This window comes from Ranitomeya variabilis, chromosome 6 (assembly GCF_051348905.1).
Source record: "Ranitomeya variabilis isolate aRanVar5 chromosome 6, aRanVar5.hap1, whole genome shotgun sequence".
In the NCBI taxonomy this organism is placed as follows: Eukaryota; Metazoa; Chordata; class Amphibia; order Anura; family Dendrobatidae; genus Ranitomeya; species Ranitomeya variabilis.
In genome coordinates, this window is record NC_135237.1 from 12242302 (window position 1) to 12257770 (window position 15469).

At 49.4% G+C, this 15469-nt stretch overlaps 1 protein-coding gene across 4 annotated transcripts in view; it reads left to right on the plus strand.

Moving 5' to 3' along the window:
- The window catches only part of LOC143781301 (uncharacterized), a 618193-nt gene that overhangs the window by 458781 nt on the left and 143943 nt on the right, over positions 1-15469 (plus strand). For 3 of the 4 annotated variants that reach the window (XM_077267832.1, XM_077267834.1, XM_077267833.1), the window contains one exon: positions 12849-12956. In XM_077267832.1, coding sequence (XP_077123947.1) covers positions 12849-12956 — 108 coding nt within the window. Of the gene's footprint in view, positions 1-11022; positions 11109-12848; positions 12957-15469 lie in introns of those variants that run through there. The other variant, XM_077267835.1, reaches the window with a different exon arrangement.

Sequence of the window (15469 nt, forward strand, 5' to 3'; positions counted from 1 at the left end):
AAGATTATTCTTGGGAGTGAGAAGGGCCCGGTGTTATGCAGCACTGGGTACCTCTCACTCCCTCCTATAATCAAGTGGGTACCAAAAGCTAGGGAGAGAGCGGTGCGCAACAAAATGCAGGAGTTCAAAAAGGGGGCGTGTCATGCAGGGAGAGACGCTGGCCAATGAATGCTTTCCCCACCAGACTGATGAGAGCACTCACTGGCTGCCGTCTCTGTCCTCCTGCACGGCATGTCGCAATTGTGAGTGCTCACCTGTAGTCAGGGGCCCGGGCTGCACCGCACAAAGGGGACAACAGTGGAGGAAGAGCAGGACTTACAGGGGGTCCGAGCCACACAGCACAAAAGGGACAACAGCGGAGGAAGAGCAGGACTTACAGGGGGTCCGGGCCACACAGCACACAGGGGAGAACAGCGGAGGAAGAGCAGGACTTACAGGGGGTCCGAGCCACACAGCACAAAAGGGACAACAGCGGGGGAAGAGCAGGACTTACAGGGGGTCCGAGCCACACAGCACAAAAGGGACAACAGCGGAGGAAGAGCAGGACTTACAGGGGGTCCGGGCCACACAGCACACAGGGGAGAACAGCGGAGGAAGAGCAGGACTTACAGGGGGTCCGGGCCACACAGCACACTGGAGACAACAGTGGAGGAAGAGCAGGGCTTACAGGGGGTCCGGGCTGCACCGCGCACTGGGTACAACAGTGGAGAAAGAGCAGGACTTATAGGGGTCCGGGCCACACCGCACACTGGATACAACAGTGGAGGAAGAGCAGGACTTACAGGGGGTCCGGGCTCCACCGCACACTGGTTACAACAGTGGTGAAAGATCAGGACTTACAGGGGGTCCGGGCCACACAGGACACAGGCGACAACAGTGGAGGAAGAGCAGGACTTACAGGGGTCTTCTGCTCCCTCCACTGTTCTATTCCCAGCAGCATCTCACAGAGAAGAGGTCAGGGAAAGGAGGCTCACTGCGTTGGACAGCATGGCTGCAGCAGCAGAAGGGAGCAAATGTCAGTCCTCTCTGCTGTGTCCCCATCCCCCACAGTGGGGTCTGCAGCCCTATCTAGCTGATCTTGGAATTATGAGGCCGACCTCCTCCAGGGCTCATCTGAACACCTGATATCATAGATTAGTATGTATGTATTTGTATATAGACATGTGTGTATGAATGTACAGTGTATCTATGTGTGTATGTATGTGTTTGTATGTGTTTTTATATGTGTACATGTATCTATGTGTGTGTATGTAAATTTGTGTGTATGTCTGTACTGTATATGTATATGCGTATGTATGTATGCACGGTATAAGTGTATGTATGTGTGTATGTATGTATGGTACATGTATGTACAGTTTATGTGTGTGTATGTATGGTATGTGTGTGTATGTATGGTATGTGTGTGTATGGTATGTTTGTATGTATATGTGTATAGTGTGTGTATACGTGTGTGTGTATGCTTGTACTTACGATATATGTGTATATATGTGTGAACATATTTGTTTTCGATTCATGTATGATACTTTAATTGTAAAGGATAAGAAAATGAATCTGGCTCTTTAAAGGGTTATTCACCGAATAATGGATGGGGGATAACTTGCTGATCACTGGTGATTCGACCACTGGGCCCCCCAGAGATTCTGAGAACAGGGGTCTGCAGTCATGCCCTGAATGGAGCAGAGTGGTGCATGCTCGGCCTCTACTTTCTCCATTATCTATAGAGCTGCTGAGCCCCCCAGAGATTCTGAGAACAGGGGTTTGCAGACTCGTCCTGTACGGAGCAGAGTTGTGCATGCTCGGCCTCTGCTCTCTCCATTATCTATAGAGCTGCTGAGCCCCCCAGAGATTCTGAGAACAGGGGTCTACAGACTCATCCTGAATGGAGCAGAGTTGTGCATGCTCTGGCGTCTGCTCTCTCCATTATCTATAGAGCTGCTGAGCCCCCCAGAGATTCTGAGCACAGGGGTCTACAGACTCATCCTGAATGGAGCAGAGTTGTGCATGCTCTGGCGTCTGCTCTCTCCATTATCTATAGAGCTGCTGAGCCCCCCAGAGATTCTGAGCACAGGGGTCTGCAGACTTGTCCTGGATGGAGCAGAGTTGTGCATGCTCTGCCCTCTGCTCTCTCCATTATCTATAGAGCTGCTGAGCCCTCCAGAGATTCTGGGAACAGGGGTCTGCAGACTCATCCTGTATGGAGCAGAGTTGTGCATGCTCGGCCTCTTCTCTCTCCATTATCTATAGAGCTGCTGAGCCCCCCAGAGATTCTGAGAACAGGGGTCTGCAGACTTGTCCTGGATGGAGCAGAGTTGTGCATGCTCTGCCCTCTGCTCTCTCCATTATCTATAGAGCTGCTGAGCCCCCCAGAGATTCTGAGCACAGGGGTCTGCAGACTTGTCCTGGATGGAGCAGAGTTGTGCATGCTCTGCCCTCTGCTCTCTCCATTATCTATAGAGCTGCTGAGCCCTCCAGAGATTCTGGGAACAGGGGTCTGCAGACTCATCCTGTATGGAGCAGAGTTGTGCATGCTCGGCCTCTTCTCTCTCCATTATCTATAGAGCTGCTGAGCCCCCAGAGATTCTGAGAACAGGGGTCTGCAGACTTGTCCTGGATGGAGCAGAGTTGTGCATGCTCTGCCCTCTGCTCTCTCCATTATCTATAGAGCTGCTGAGCCCCCCAGAGATTCTGAGCACAGGGGTCTGCAGACTTGTCCTGGATGGAGCAGAGTTGTGCATGCTCTGGCCTCTGCTCTCTCCATTATCTATAGAGCTGCTGAGCCCCCAGAGATTCTGAGCACAGGGGTCTGCAGACTTGTCCTGGATGAAGCAGAGTTGTGCATGCTCTGGCCTCTGCTCTCTCCATTATCTATAGAGCTGCTGAGCCCCCAGAGATTCTGAGAACAGGGGTCTGCAGACTTGTCCTGAATGGAGCAGAGTTGTGCATGCTCTGGCGTCTGCTCTCTCCATTATCTATAGAGCTGCTGAGCCCCCCCCAGAGATTCTGAGAACAGGGGTCTGCAGACTTGTCCTGGATGAAGCAGAGTTGTGCATGCTCTGGCGTCTGCTCTCTCCATTATCTATAGAGCTGCTGAGCCCCCCCCAGAGATTCTGAGAACAGGGGTCTGCAGACTTGTCCTGGATGAAGCAGAGTTGTGCATGCTCTGGCGTCTGCTCTCTCCATTATCTATAGAGCTGCTGAGCCCCCCCCCCAGAGATTCTGAGAACAGGGGTCTGCAGACTTGTCCTGGATGAAGCAGAGTTGTGCATGCTCAGCCTCTTCTCTCTCCATTATCTATAGAGCTGCTGAGCCCCCCAGAGATTCTGAGAACAGGGGTCTGCAGACTTGTCCTGGATGGAGCAGAGTTGTGCATGCTCTGCCCTCTGCTCTCTCCATTATCTATAGAGCTGCTGAGCCCCCCAGAGATTCTGAGCACAGGGGTCTGCAGACTTGTCCTGGATGGAGCAGAGTTGTGCATGCTCTGGCCTCTGCTCTCTCCATTATCTATAGAGCTGCTGAGCCCCCAGAGATTCTGAGCACAGGGGTCTGCAGACTTGTCCTGGATGAAGCAGAGTTGTGCATGCTCTGGCCTCTGCTCTCTCCATTATCTATAGAGCTGCTGAGCCCCCCCCAGAGATTCTGAGAACAGGGGTCTGCAGACTTGTCCTGGATGAAGCAGAGTTGTGCATGCTCTGGCCTCTGCTCTCTCCATTATCTATAGAGCTGCTGAGCCCCCCAGAGATTCTGAGAACAGGGGTCTGCAGACTTGTCCTTGATGGAGCAGAGTTGTGCATGCTCAGCCTCTGCTCTCTCCATTATCTATAGAGCTGCTGAGCCCCCAGAGATTCTGAGAACAGGGGTCTGCAGACTTTTCCTTGATGGAGCAGTGTTGTGCATGCTTGGCCTCTGCTCTCTCCATTATCTATAGAGCTGCTGAACCCCCCCCAGAGATTCTGAGAACAGGGGTCTGCAGACTTGTCCTTGATGGAGCAGAGTTGTGCATGCTTGGCCTCTGCTCTCTCCATTATCTATAGAGCTGCTGAGCCCCCCAGAGATTCTGAGAACAGGGGTCTACAGACTCATCCTGAATGGAGCAGAGTTGTGCATGCTCAGCCTCTGCTCTCTCCATTATCTATAGAGCTGCTGAGCCCCCCAGAGATTCTGAGCACAGGGGTCTGCAGACTTGTCCTGGATGGAGCAGAGTTGTGCATGCTCTGCCCTCTGCTCTCTCCATTATCTATAGAGCTGCTGAGCCCTCCAGAGATTCTGGGAACAGGGGTCTGCAGACTCATCCTGTATGGAGCAGAGTTGTGCATGCTCGGCCTCTTCTCTCTCCATTATCTATAGAGCTGCTGAGCCCCCCAGAGATTCTGAGAACAGGGGTCTGCAGACTTGTCCTGGATGGAGCAGAGTTGTGCATGCTCTGCCCTCTGCTCTCTCCATTATCTATAGAGCTGCTGAGCCCCCCAGAGATTCTGAGCACAGGGGTCTGCAGACTTGTCCTGGATGGAGCAGAGTTGTGCATGCTCTGGCCTCTGCTCTCTCCATTATCTATAGAGCTGCTGAGCCCCCAGAGATTCTGAGCACAGGGGTCTGCAGACTTGTCCTGGATGAAGCAGAGTTGTGCATGCTCTGGCCTCTGCTCTCTCCATTATCTATAGAGCTGCTGAGCCCCCAGAGATTCTGAGAACAGGGGTCTGCAGACTTGTCCTGAATGGAGCAGAGTTGTGCATGCTCTGGCGTCTGCTCTCTCCATTATCTATAGAGCTGCTGAGCCCCCCCCAGAGATTCTGAGAACAGGGGTCTGCAGACTTGTCCTGGATGAAGCAGAGTTGTGCATGCTCTGGCGTCTGCTCTCTCCATTATCTATAGAGCTGCTGAGCCCCCCCCCAGAGATTCTGAGAACAGGGGTCTGCAGACTTGTCCTGGATGAAGCAGAGTTGTGCATGCTCAGCCTCTTCTCTCTCCATTATCTATAGAGCTGCTGAGCCCCCCAGAGATTCTGAGAACAGGGGTCTGCAGACTTGTCCTGGATGGAGCAGAGTTGTGCATGCTCTGCCCTCTGCTCTCTCCATTATCTATAGAGCTGCTGAGCCCCCCAGAGATTCTGAGCACAGGGGTCTGCAGACTTGTCCTGGATGGAGCAGAGTTGTGCATGCTCTGCCCTCTGCTCTCTCCATTATCTATAGAGCTGCTGAGCCCCCCAGAGATTCTGAGCACAGGGGTCTGCAGACTTGTCCTGGATGGAGCAGAGTTGTGCATGCTCTGGCCTCTGCTCTCTCCATTATCTATAGAGCTGCTGAGCCCCCAGAGATTCTGAGCACAGGGGTCTGCAGACTTGTCCTGGATGAAGCAGAGTTGTGCATGCTCTGGCCTCTGCTCTCTCCATTATCTATAGAGCTGCTGAGCCCCCCCCAGAGATTCTGAGAACAGGGGTCTGCAGACTTGTCCTGGATGAAGCAGAGTTGTGCATGCTCTGGCCTCTGCTCTCTCCATTATCTATAGAGCTGCTGAGCCCCCCAGAGATTCTGAGAACAGGGGTCTGCAGACTTGTCCGTGATGGAGCAGAGTTGTGCATGCTCAGCCTCTGCTCTCTCCATTATCTATAGAGCTGCTGAGCCCCCAGAGATTCTGAGAACAGGGGTCTGCAGACTTTTCCTTGATGGAGCAGTGTTGTGCATGCTTGGCCTCTGCTCTCTCCATTATCTATAGAGCTGCTGAACCCCCCCCAGAGATTCTGAGAACAGGGGTCTGCAGACTTGTCCTTGATGGAGCAGAGTTGTGCATGCTTGGCCTCTGCTCTCTCCATTATCTATAGAGCTGCTGAGCCCCCCAGAGATTCTGAGAACAGGGGTCTACAGACTCATCCTGAATGGAGCAGAGTTGTGCATGCTCAGCCTCTGCTCTCTCCATTATCTATAGAGCTGCTGAGCCCCCCAGAGATTGAGAACAGGGGTCTACAGACTCATCCTGAATGGAGCAGAGTTGTGCATGCTCTGGCGTCTGCTCTCTCCATTATCTATAGAGCTGCTGAGCCCCCCAGAGATTCTGAGCACAGGGGTCTGCAGACTTGTCCTGGATGGAGCAGAGTTGTGCATGCTCTGCCCTCTGCTCTCTCCATTATCTATAGAGCTGCTGAGCCCTCCAGAGATTCTGGGAACAGGGGTCTGCAGACTCATCCTGTATGGAGCAGAGTTGTGCATGCTCGGCCTCTTCTCTCTCCATTATCTATAGAGCTGCTGAGCCCCCCAGAGATTCTGAGAACAGGGGTCTGCAGACTTGTCCTGGATGGAGCAGAGTTGTGCATGCTCTGCCCTCTGCTCTCTCCATTATCTATAGAGCTGCTGAGCCCCCCAGAGATTCTGAGCACAGGGGTCTGCAGACTTGTCCTGGATGGAGCAGAGTTGTGCATGCTCTGGCCTCTGCTCTCTCCATTATCTATAGAGCTGCTGAGCCCCCAGAGATTCTGAGCACAGGGGTCTGCAGACTTGTCCTGGATGAAGCAGAGTTGTGCATGCTCTGGCCTCTGCTCTCTCCATTATCTATAGAGCTGCTGAGCCCCCAGAGATTCTGAGAACAGGGGTCTGCAGACTTGTCCTGAATGGAGCAGAGTTGTGCATGCTCTGGCGTCTGCTCTCTCCATTATCTATAGAGCTGCTGAGCCCCCCCCAGAGATTCTGAGAACAGGGGTCTGCAGACTTGTCCTGGATGAAGCAGAGTTGTGCATGCTCTGGCGTCTGCTCTCTCCATTATCTATAGAGCTGCTGAGCCCCCCCCCCCCAGAGATTCTGAGAACAGGGGTCTGCAGACTTGTCCTGGATGAAGCAGAGTTGTGCATGCTCAGCCTCTTCTCTCTCCATTATCTATAGAGCTGCTGAGCCCCCCAGAGATTCTGAGAACAGGGGTCTGCAGACTTGTCCTGGATGGAGCAGAGTTGTGCATGCTCTGCCCTCTGCTCTCTCCATTATCTATAGAGCTGCTGAGCCCCCCAGAGATTCTGAGCACAGGGGTCTGCAGACTTGTCCTGGATGGAGCAGAGTTGTGCATGCTCTGGCCTCTGCTCTCTCCATTATCTATAGAGCTGCTGAGCCCCCAGAGATTCTGAGCACAGGGGTCTGCAGACTTGTCCTGGATGAAGCAGAGTTGTGCATGCTCTGGCCTCTGCTCTCTCCATTATCTATAGAGCTGCTGAGCCCCCAGAGATTCTGAGAACAGGGGTCTGCAGACTTGTCCTGAATGGAGCAGAGTTGTGCATGCTCTGGCGTCTGCTCTCTCCATTATCTATAGAGCTGCTGAGCCCCCCCCAGAGATTCTGAGAACAGGGGTCTGCAGACTTGTCCTGGATGAAGCAGAGTTGTGCATGCTCTGGCCTCTGCTCTCTCCATTATCTATAGAGCTGCTGAGCCCCCCAGAGATTCTGAGAACAGGGGTCTGCAGACTTGTCCTTGATGGAGCAGAGTTGTGCATGCTCGGCCTCTGCTCTCTCCATTATCTATAGAGCTGCTGAGCCCCCAGAGATTCTGAGAACAGGGGTCTGCAGACTTTTCCTTGATGGAGCAGTGTTGTGCATGCTTGGCCTCTGCTCTCTCCATTATCTATAGAGCTGCTGAACCCCCCCCAGAGATTCTGAGAACAGGGGTCTGCAGACTTGTCCTTGATGGAGCAGAGTTGTGCATGCTTGGCCTCTGCTCTCTCCATTATCTATAGAGCTGCTGAGCCCCCAGAGATTCTGAGAACAGGGGTCTGCAGACTTGTCCTGGATGGAGCAGAGTTGTGCATGCTTGGTGTCAGGAATCACACCGTGACTGTTAACAATATGTCACGATCGGGGTGACCTTTGGCCAGCACACGGCTATCACATGTGCAGGGGGCTTATCTTAGTTATCCCTCCACTGCTACAATGTGATGAAAACACACGCAAGGCTATTGACCTATCAATTTACCGCAGGGGCTTATTTTAGTTATCCCACTGCTCTGCCACAATATAACACGAACTGCAGGGATTTATGTATATCCCGCTTTACAGTTCTGCTTGAGAACTTGCAGCTCTCTGGCGCCCCTCTTACCTTCCGGTCAGATTAGGTACTGCACCTGGGGTAATTAGTTGCCAGAAAGGCTGCCTGCTATGTACTGGCTATTGGGCACGCTGCAGCGAGGGCGATATAACTACTCCCACTCAGGCAGGTACAATAATTATCAATGCCGCCGTCGCTACAACGACTCCCAAATGCACAGGACAAGTATGCTGCCACCAGCTTCGATTAAACGGGTACGAAGCCAACCCAAATAAGTAGCGTAATTAACTTCAGAAGAATTAGGGTACGTTTTAGAGCAAGAGAACGAAGCTAGTAATTTATATATTTTACTCCATAAAAGATCAGGCAGTGTTTATAAAAGGCATATGAAGATGTTACAAAATAAGACAATTTAAAGTATGTACAAAACAATTATAAAATAAACAGGTATTAAAGAAAGAAAAAACTCACATTTTGCTTAAGTCATTTCAGGCAAACCATGCAGGTAGGCGGAGCCAAATATCCCAATTCATCAGATAGTCTTTCTCTAGTGAGATCCCAGGCAAGAATGAAGGTGGGGTTGAGTGCAGGGACTTATACCTGCAGGCATGTGACATCACTAAAGAGGGTTGAGTTACCCTCGCCCTCCCCTTTCCTCCGAATTACAGATTTACCAGCAATACTTATAATTCACATATCTTCCCTGGACAACCTAGCCGAGTAACGGCACACACATCATTCCTCTTATATTAAAATTAGCTTTCTATTGACTCCAAACGTGGTCTGGCTATTCCGCTTTGTTTGGGAGAAATCCATTTCTCGGGATCTGTTAGAGCTAGAGTTTAACAAGAGGCGCCATTGGGAAGCTCTCTTAAGGCACGTTCTGAATATGTTTCTGGCATATCTCTATCATACACTGGCGACACGATATGGCTTATGCAAAAGATCCCCACACACAGCAAACCTCATGTGTTTGGAAGCAAAGAAAGTCCCTCGGGAGGGGGGAAGAGGACAGAGAGAAGTTTGCACATGCTCCTGGCTACTTAAAATTCTTGGCTTGGAGCTGGAGGTTCAGGTTACAGGAGCTAGAGAGAACAGTCTGCTGACAGGGGAAGGGCAGCCTCAGTGCAGCTTCAAAGGTATCAGAAAGTTCTAGAAAGGCATGTGAATTAATAAGGCAAATCATTCGTCAGTTTTACATTATCGTCACACTCGGACTCTGCTCTCTCCATTATCTATAGTGCTACTGAGCCCCTCAGTGATTCTTAGAACAGGGGTCTGCAGACTCATCCTGGATGGAGCAGAGTTGTGCATGCTCGGCCTCTGCTCTCTCCATTATCTATAGAGCTGCAGAGCGCTTCCCTCGGCCATTCCCATTGGTTCCATACAAAGTGAATAAAGTAGATACCGGTTGATACAGGCCACAGACACATAATGTAATATAATATGTACATGATCGGGCTCTTCCGGTTCCAGCAGTTATCACATAACCACTAGGAGGCGCTTTGCACACTAGTCATGTGTTGACTCTTGTGTCTGCCACGTCTGCAGTGTTCTATTCACTGACGTCGCTGACACAAGATGTCACTTTACAGCACGTCTGACTGCTCTGGAGCCGGCAGAACCAATTCCTATCAGAGATATATTTACACACACAGTAATAAGATTGGGCCGGAGGCTGGAATGGAGGTCTATCCTCATCAGAGATGAGGCCAGCTTTTGTTTTAGACACAATGATATCCAGACTTTGGTCTGGAGACCACATAGGCACCACCACAAAGAATCTTTCATGAGAGAACGTCACACTGATCCTAACCTAGGGATTGTGATGTGGGTGGCATAATGTAAATTAGCTGGACCGCTGTAACATTCCAGAACACATAGCAGTGGGCTTCATGGACTCCGATCATAATGCAGCCGCTTCCGGTGTCTGGGATTGGCTGTGGTGCTGATGTCATATCAACAGTGCGGCAGCCAATCAGTGACCTGAGTGGGGTATTACATCTACATGGGGACCCAACGCTCTGACCTGCTGAGCTCACTGATTGGCTGCTGTGCTGTTGATTGGACCTCAACACTGCAGCCAATCCCAGATGCTGGGAGCAGAGACAACACTCCGGGAAGATGAGTACAGATTATTTAGAATAACTTGGAGCCGGTGACCAATATTTACTTAAAGAGAACAATCCTTTTAACTAAGAACCACATGTTCAGTTTAGTATTTGTTTCATAGCTGCAAAAGAATTACAGGTGCTTCCAACAAAATTAGAATATCATCATAAAGTGAATTTATTTCAGTTCTTCAATACAAAAAGTGAATCTCATATATTCCATAGAGTCATTTCACACAGAGTGATCTATTTCACGTGTTTATTTCTGTTAATGTTGATGATTATGGCTTACAGCCAATGAAAACCCAAAAGTCATTATCTCAGAAAATTAGAATAATTAACAAATAACACCTGCAAAGGCTTCTTAAGTGTTTATAAATCTCCCTTAGTCTGTTTCAGTAGCTCCACAATCATGGGGAAGACTGCTGACCTGACAGATGTCCAGAAGGCGTCACTGACACTCCACAAGGAGGGGAAGCCACAAAAGGTCATTGGTAAAGAAGCCGGCTGGTCACACAGTGCTGTATCCAAGCATATTAATGGAAAGTGGAGTGGAAGGAAAAAGTGTGGTAGAAAAAAGGTGCACAAGCAACCAGGATAACCGCAGCCTGGAAAGGATTGTTAAGAAAAGGCCATTCAGTAATGTGGGGGAGATTCACAAGGAGTGGACTGCTGCTGGAGTCATTGCTTCACCACACACAGACGTCTCCAGGACATGGGCTACAAGTGTCACATTCCTTGTGTCAGCCACTCATGTTCAATAGACAAGGCCAGGAGCATCTTACCTGGGCCAAGGAGAAAAGAACTGGACTGTTGTCAGTGCTCCAAGGTGTTGTTTTCAGATGAAAGTACATTTTGCATTTCATTTGGAAATCAGGGTCCCAGAGTCTGAAGGAGGAGTGGAGGCCATAATCCAAGCTGCTGGAGGTCTAGTGTGAAGTCTCCACAATCAGTGATGGTTTGGGGAGCCATGTCATCTGCTGGTGTAGGTCCACTGTGTTTTATCAAGACCAAAGTCAGCACAGCCGTCTACCAGGACATTTTAGAGCACTTCATGCTTCCCTCTGCCGACAAGCTTTATGGAGATGGAAATGTCATTCTCCAGCAGGACTTGGCCCCTGTCCACACTGCCAAAAGTACCAATACCTGGTGTAAAAACAACAGTATCACTGGGCTTGATTGGCAACAAACTCGCCTGACCTTAACCCCATAGAAAACCTATAGAGTATTGTCAAGAGGAAGATGAGACTCCAGACCCAACAATGCAGACGAGCTGAAGGCTGCTATCAAAGTGACCTGGGATTCCATAACCCCTCAGCAGTGCCACAGGCTGATCGCCTCCATGCCACACCAAGTATTCAGCGCATTTACTGATCATACATTTCAGTAGGACATTTCAGATTTTACAATCATTTTTCAAGCTGGTGTTCTAAAGTATTCTAATTTTCTGAGATAATGACTTTTGGGTTTTCATTGGCTGTAAGCCATAATCATCAACATTAACAGAAATAAACACATGAAATAGATCACTCTGTGTGTAATGACTCTATAGAATATATGAGTTTCACTTATGTATTGAAGAACTGAAATAATTTAACTTATTGATAGTGTTGAGCATTCCGATACCGCAAGTATCGGGTATCGGCCGATACTTGTGGGTATCGGAATTCCGATACCGAGATCCGATACTTTTGTGGTATCGGGTATCGGTATCGAAACAACATTAATGTGTAAAAGAAAGAATTAAAATAAAAAATATTGCTATACTCACCTCTCCGACGCAGCCTGGACCTCACCGAGGGAACCGGCAGCGTTCTTTGCTTAAAATCCGCGCGTTTAATGGCTGCCGTGACGTCACGGCTTGTGATTGGTCGCGTGCCGCCCATGTGGCCGCGACGCGACCAATCACAGCAAGCTGTGACGTAATTTTCAGGTCCTGAATGCCTAATTCTAGGCATTCAGGATTTTAAAATTACGTTCCGGCTTGTGATTGGTCGCTTCGCGGTCACATGGGCGACGCGACCAATCACAAGCCGTGACGTCACGGGAGGCAGGAAACGCACGCATTTTAAAATTATGTCCCGGCTTGTGATTGGTTGCGTGCCGCCCATGTGACCGCGACGTGACCAATCACAGCAAGCCGTGACGTAATTTCAGGTCCTGAATGCCTAATTCTGCATTCAGGACCTGAAAATTACGTCACGGCTTGCTGTGATTGGTCGCGTCGCGGCCACATGGGCGGCACGCGACCAATCACAAGCCGTGACGTCACGGCAGCCATTAAATGCGCGGATTTTAAGCAAAGAACGCTGCCGGTTCCCTCGGTGAGGTGCAGGCTGCGTTGGAGAGGTGAGTATAGCAATATTTTTTATTTTAATTCTTTATTTTACACATTAATATGGTTCCCAGGGTCTGAAGGAGAGTTTCCTCTCCTTCAGACCCTGGGAACCATCAGGGATACCGTCCGATACTTGAGTCCCATTGACTTGTATTGGTATCGGGTATCGGTATCGGATTAGATCCGATACTTTGCCGGTATCGGCCGATACTTTCCGATACCGATACTTTCAAGTATCGGACGGTATCGCTCAACACTACTTATTGATGATATTCTAATTTTGAGAGAAGCACCTGTATTAGTTTTAGATGTGCTGTCCATGTCTTTTTTCTCCAGTTATGTTGACTTTTCTTTCCATCTATAACTTTTCAATTATTTATTTCACAGTTATGAAATCTGGTGAAGATCTGATGAATGTTAATTCTGCCGCCATAATGGAGAAAGAAGAGCGTGATGTGCGGGGTGATGAGCGGTGCGCAGAGGACGAACCCACAGGTAATTGCCCTGGTGAGGAGCCACCATTAAATAAAGTAGAGAAGAGTCACGTTCTCCTCATTCTCCGGACCGGACAGTTGTGGGACGGAGGTTTTATGTTTTCTTCAGCCGTAGATTCCCCCGTTCAGATAAAAACAGGTGATATCTGGAGATAATGTGATAGCGCTATATGTGATAACACCGCTGTGCATCTATAATATGGGTGTAAGATACAGGGGGAACATGGAGGTGAGGAGCGTGACCGGGGCCGATATCTTTATAATCTACTGTCACTACTGATTAGGGGTAGGATTTGTCCAATTTTGGGACTCTGGAGCCATTAGCTGTTATTAGACACATACTGTATGCAGTGATGTTCGTGTGGACACAGCTATACCGGAGTCTGCCCACAGCTGTCTCTCCCGATTCGGCCATATGTTCATCTCTTCTTTATATGGTGAGAGAAGAAATCCGCTCTCAGACTTCTCTGGCAGTGATTTAATATCCAAGAAAACAGAAGCGTCAGACGTTTGAATAAAGACTTTCGGGAGAGAGTCAAGATTATCACGTACAGGCTAGATGGTTAGTAGATTCTGATGTCTTTAACCTCACCATTAAAGGGGTTTTCTCAAGAACAAATTATATTAAAATGTTCTTGTGCTGAGTTGTTATGGAAACTTGTTGTCAAGGTGTAATGACCAGTGGTCCGAATAAGATCCAGTGAGTCACGAACCAAGACTGAGGCAGAAATCTCAAAAGTGTCTTTAGTTAAACAGCAGATAAAGTAGAACTTAGTATATGGAAGAAACAGATTGATTACCCTTATACAGTAGACTCAGGAGCTGAAATCACTATGCCAATCCAACGTTCCCTGAAGAGTGTATTCACTGGGAGTTGAAATAAATTTACCTATCAGGAAGGTTAATTCAGGTACTCAGAGAACAGGTGTAAATCAAATGTAGTCATATCAAGAGACCCCCTGGAATGGCACACTGAGTATAACCTACAAATACCTACAATAACAATACATATAAATATAATACAAAGATCCTTCAGCGCTTCAACTAGGGATACCCGGGTATCTATGACTATATGGTAACCTGAGGTGAGTCTCCCCTCAGGCGTAAAGATTGCATAGGCTGCAGCCAGTCCCAGATCTTTGGCGCCAATAAGTTGCAGCAACACAAGGTTCCTTGTCTTGTCAGCTGATGCCGAACCCAAACGCCGCGGACGTATAGTTCTGTTGCCTCAAGATGCCGCCTCTCCTCCTGCAGTCCTCACGAATTCTCCTAGAAGCAATATGCCTGTTTCTATATAAAAGTTCTGCTTAATATGGCTTCTCCGCTCATCACAAACATGGATTCTACAGAGCTCCACCATCACACAGCTCTCAGTAATGTTCTGTCTTTTTCCACCGCAAAGTCTCAGGCTTCCAAGTTGAAGGGGGTTGCAGTAAACAGTCTCTTACAGCGTTCAATCTCTTAGGCTTCTCACAAGCTGCTCCACACACACTGTCTCTCAGAGCAGACTCTCCTTCCTCCAGGAAGCTCCCCTCACAGCTCTAAACAGCTGACACCAGGCACCCCAGCACACACAGATTCCCTGGCACATGCAGCACCTGCTCTTTGCTGCAGCAGACAAACCCCACAGGGGCCTAGTGCTCTCCTGGTGCAAACACAGTCCACCCTCTTACAAATGGGTTCCTGCAAAGGAGCATAGCCAGAAAACAGCAGCGTCTGTTTGCTCCTACGTTTGCGTAGAAGAAGCAATTCTCCAGTGTATTAAACGTGCTTATTCCAGCAGAACGTGGGTTATTTGGCCATGTTGGAAACTCCTGCATTCAGCTGTGCTCGGTTCGCCACTCCTCCCTATAAAATCTGGGATTGATTACGAAGTCCTCATCAGAGTTAGCACTTGCTGCATGACATTGGAGTGGGAGAAGTTGGTTTTGAGAAGGAGAGCTGGAGGAGTTTATTAGCGACTGTTGTCTTGTTTATACATTTGGTAATTCCTTATCCTTCCCTGTTTTGCTTTCTTCCTCCTCCGTACACACCCTGGTGAATACCCCTGTTATATCTGAGTGTATATTTTATGTGCGTGGAGTTTTCAGTTTACCCTTGTCTTTGTTACCCTGTCTGTTAGGTTGCTGTACTGCTGTACACAGTAGCACCCCTCTTCCCTGGGTGGGGGAAGGGGACAGAGTTGGAGCGCCCCCACACCGCCGCAGGGCCGAGGGGTACCCGGAGCCGGGCCTCTGGGTCTCAGTCCTGGGGTTGTCACGGTGGCTAGACCCGGTCCGTGGCCCTGTCCGTCAGTGGGGGACGTCCGGTGCGATAAGTGGTGGTGTAGCGGTGCAGTTGTGGGGTGCAGGTCGCGATAAATAAAGAGGACAACAGGTTGCAGTCTCTTTACCTCTTTACTGGAGATCTCTGAGTCCTCAGTCCAGAATACGGTTCACCAGGCTACGCAAGTCCGGCCGGTCCAATGGCACTTCCAGAACTCTCTTCTCAGGTGGAAATCAGTGCCTTCCTTCT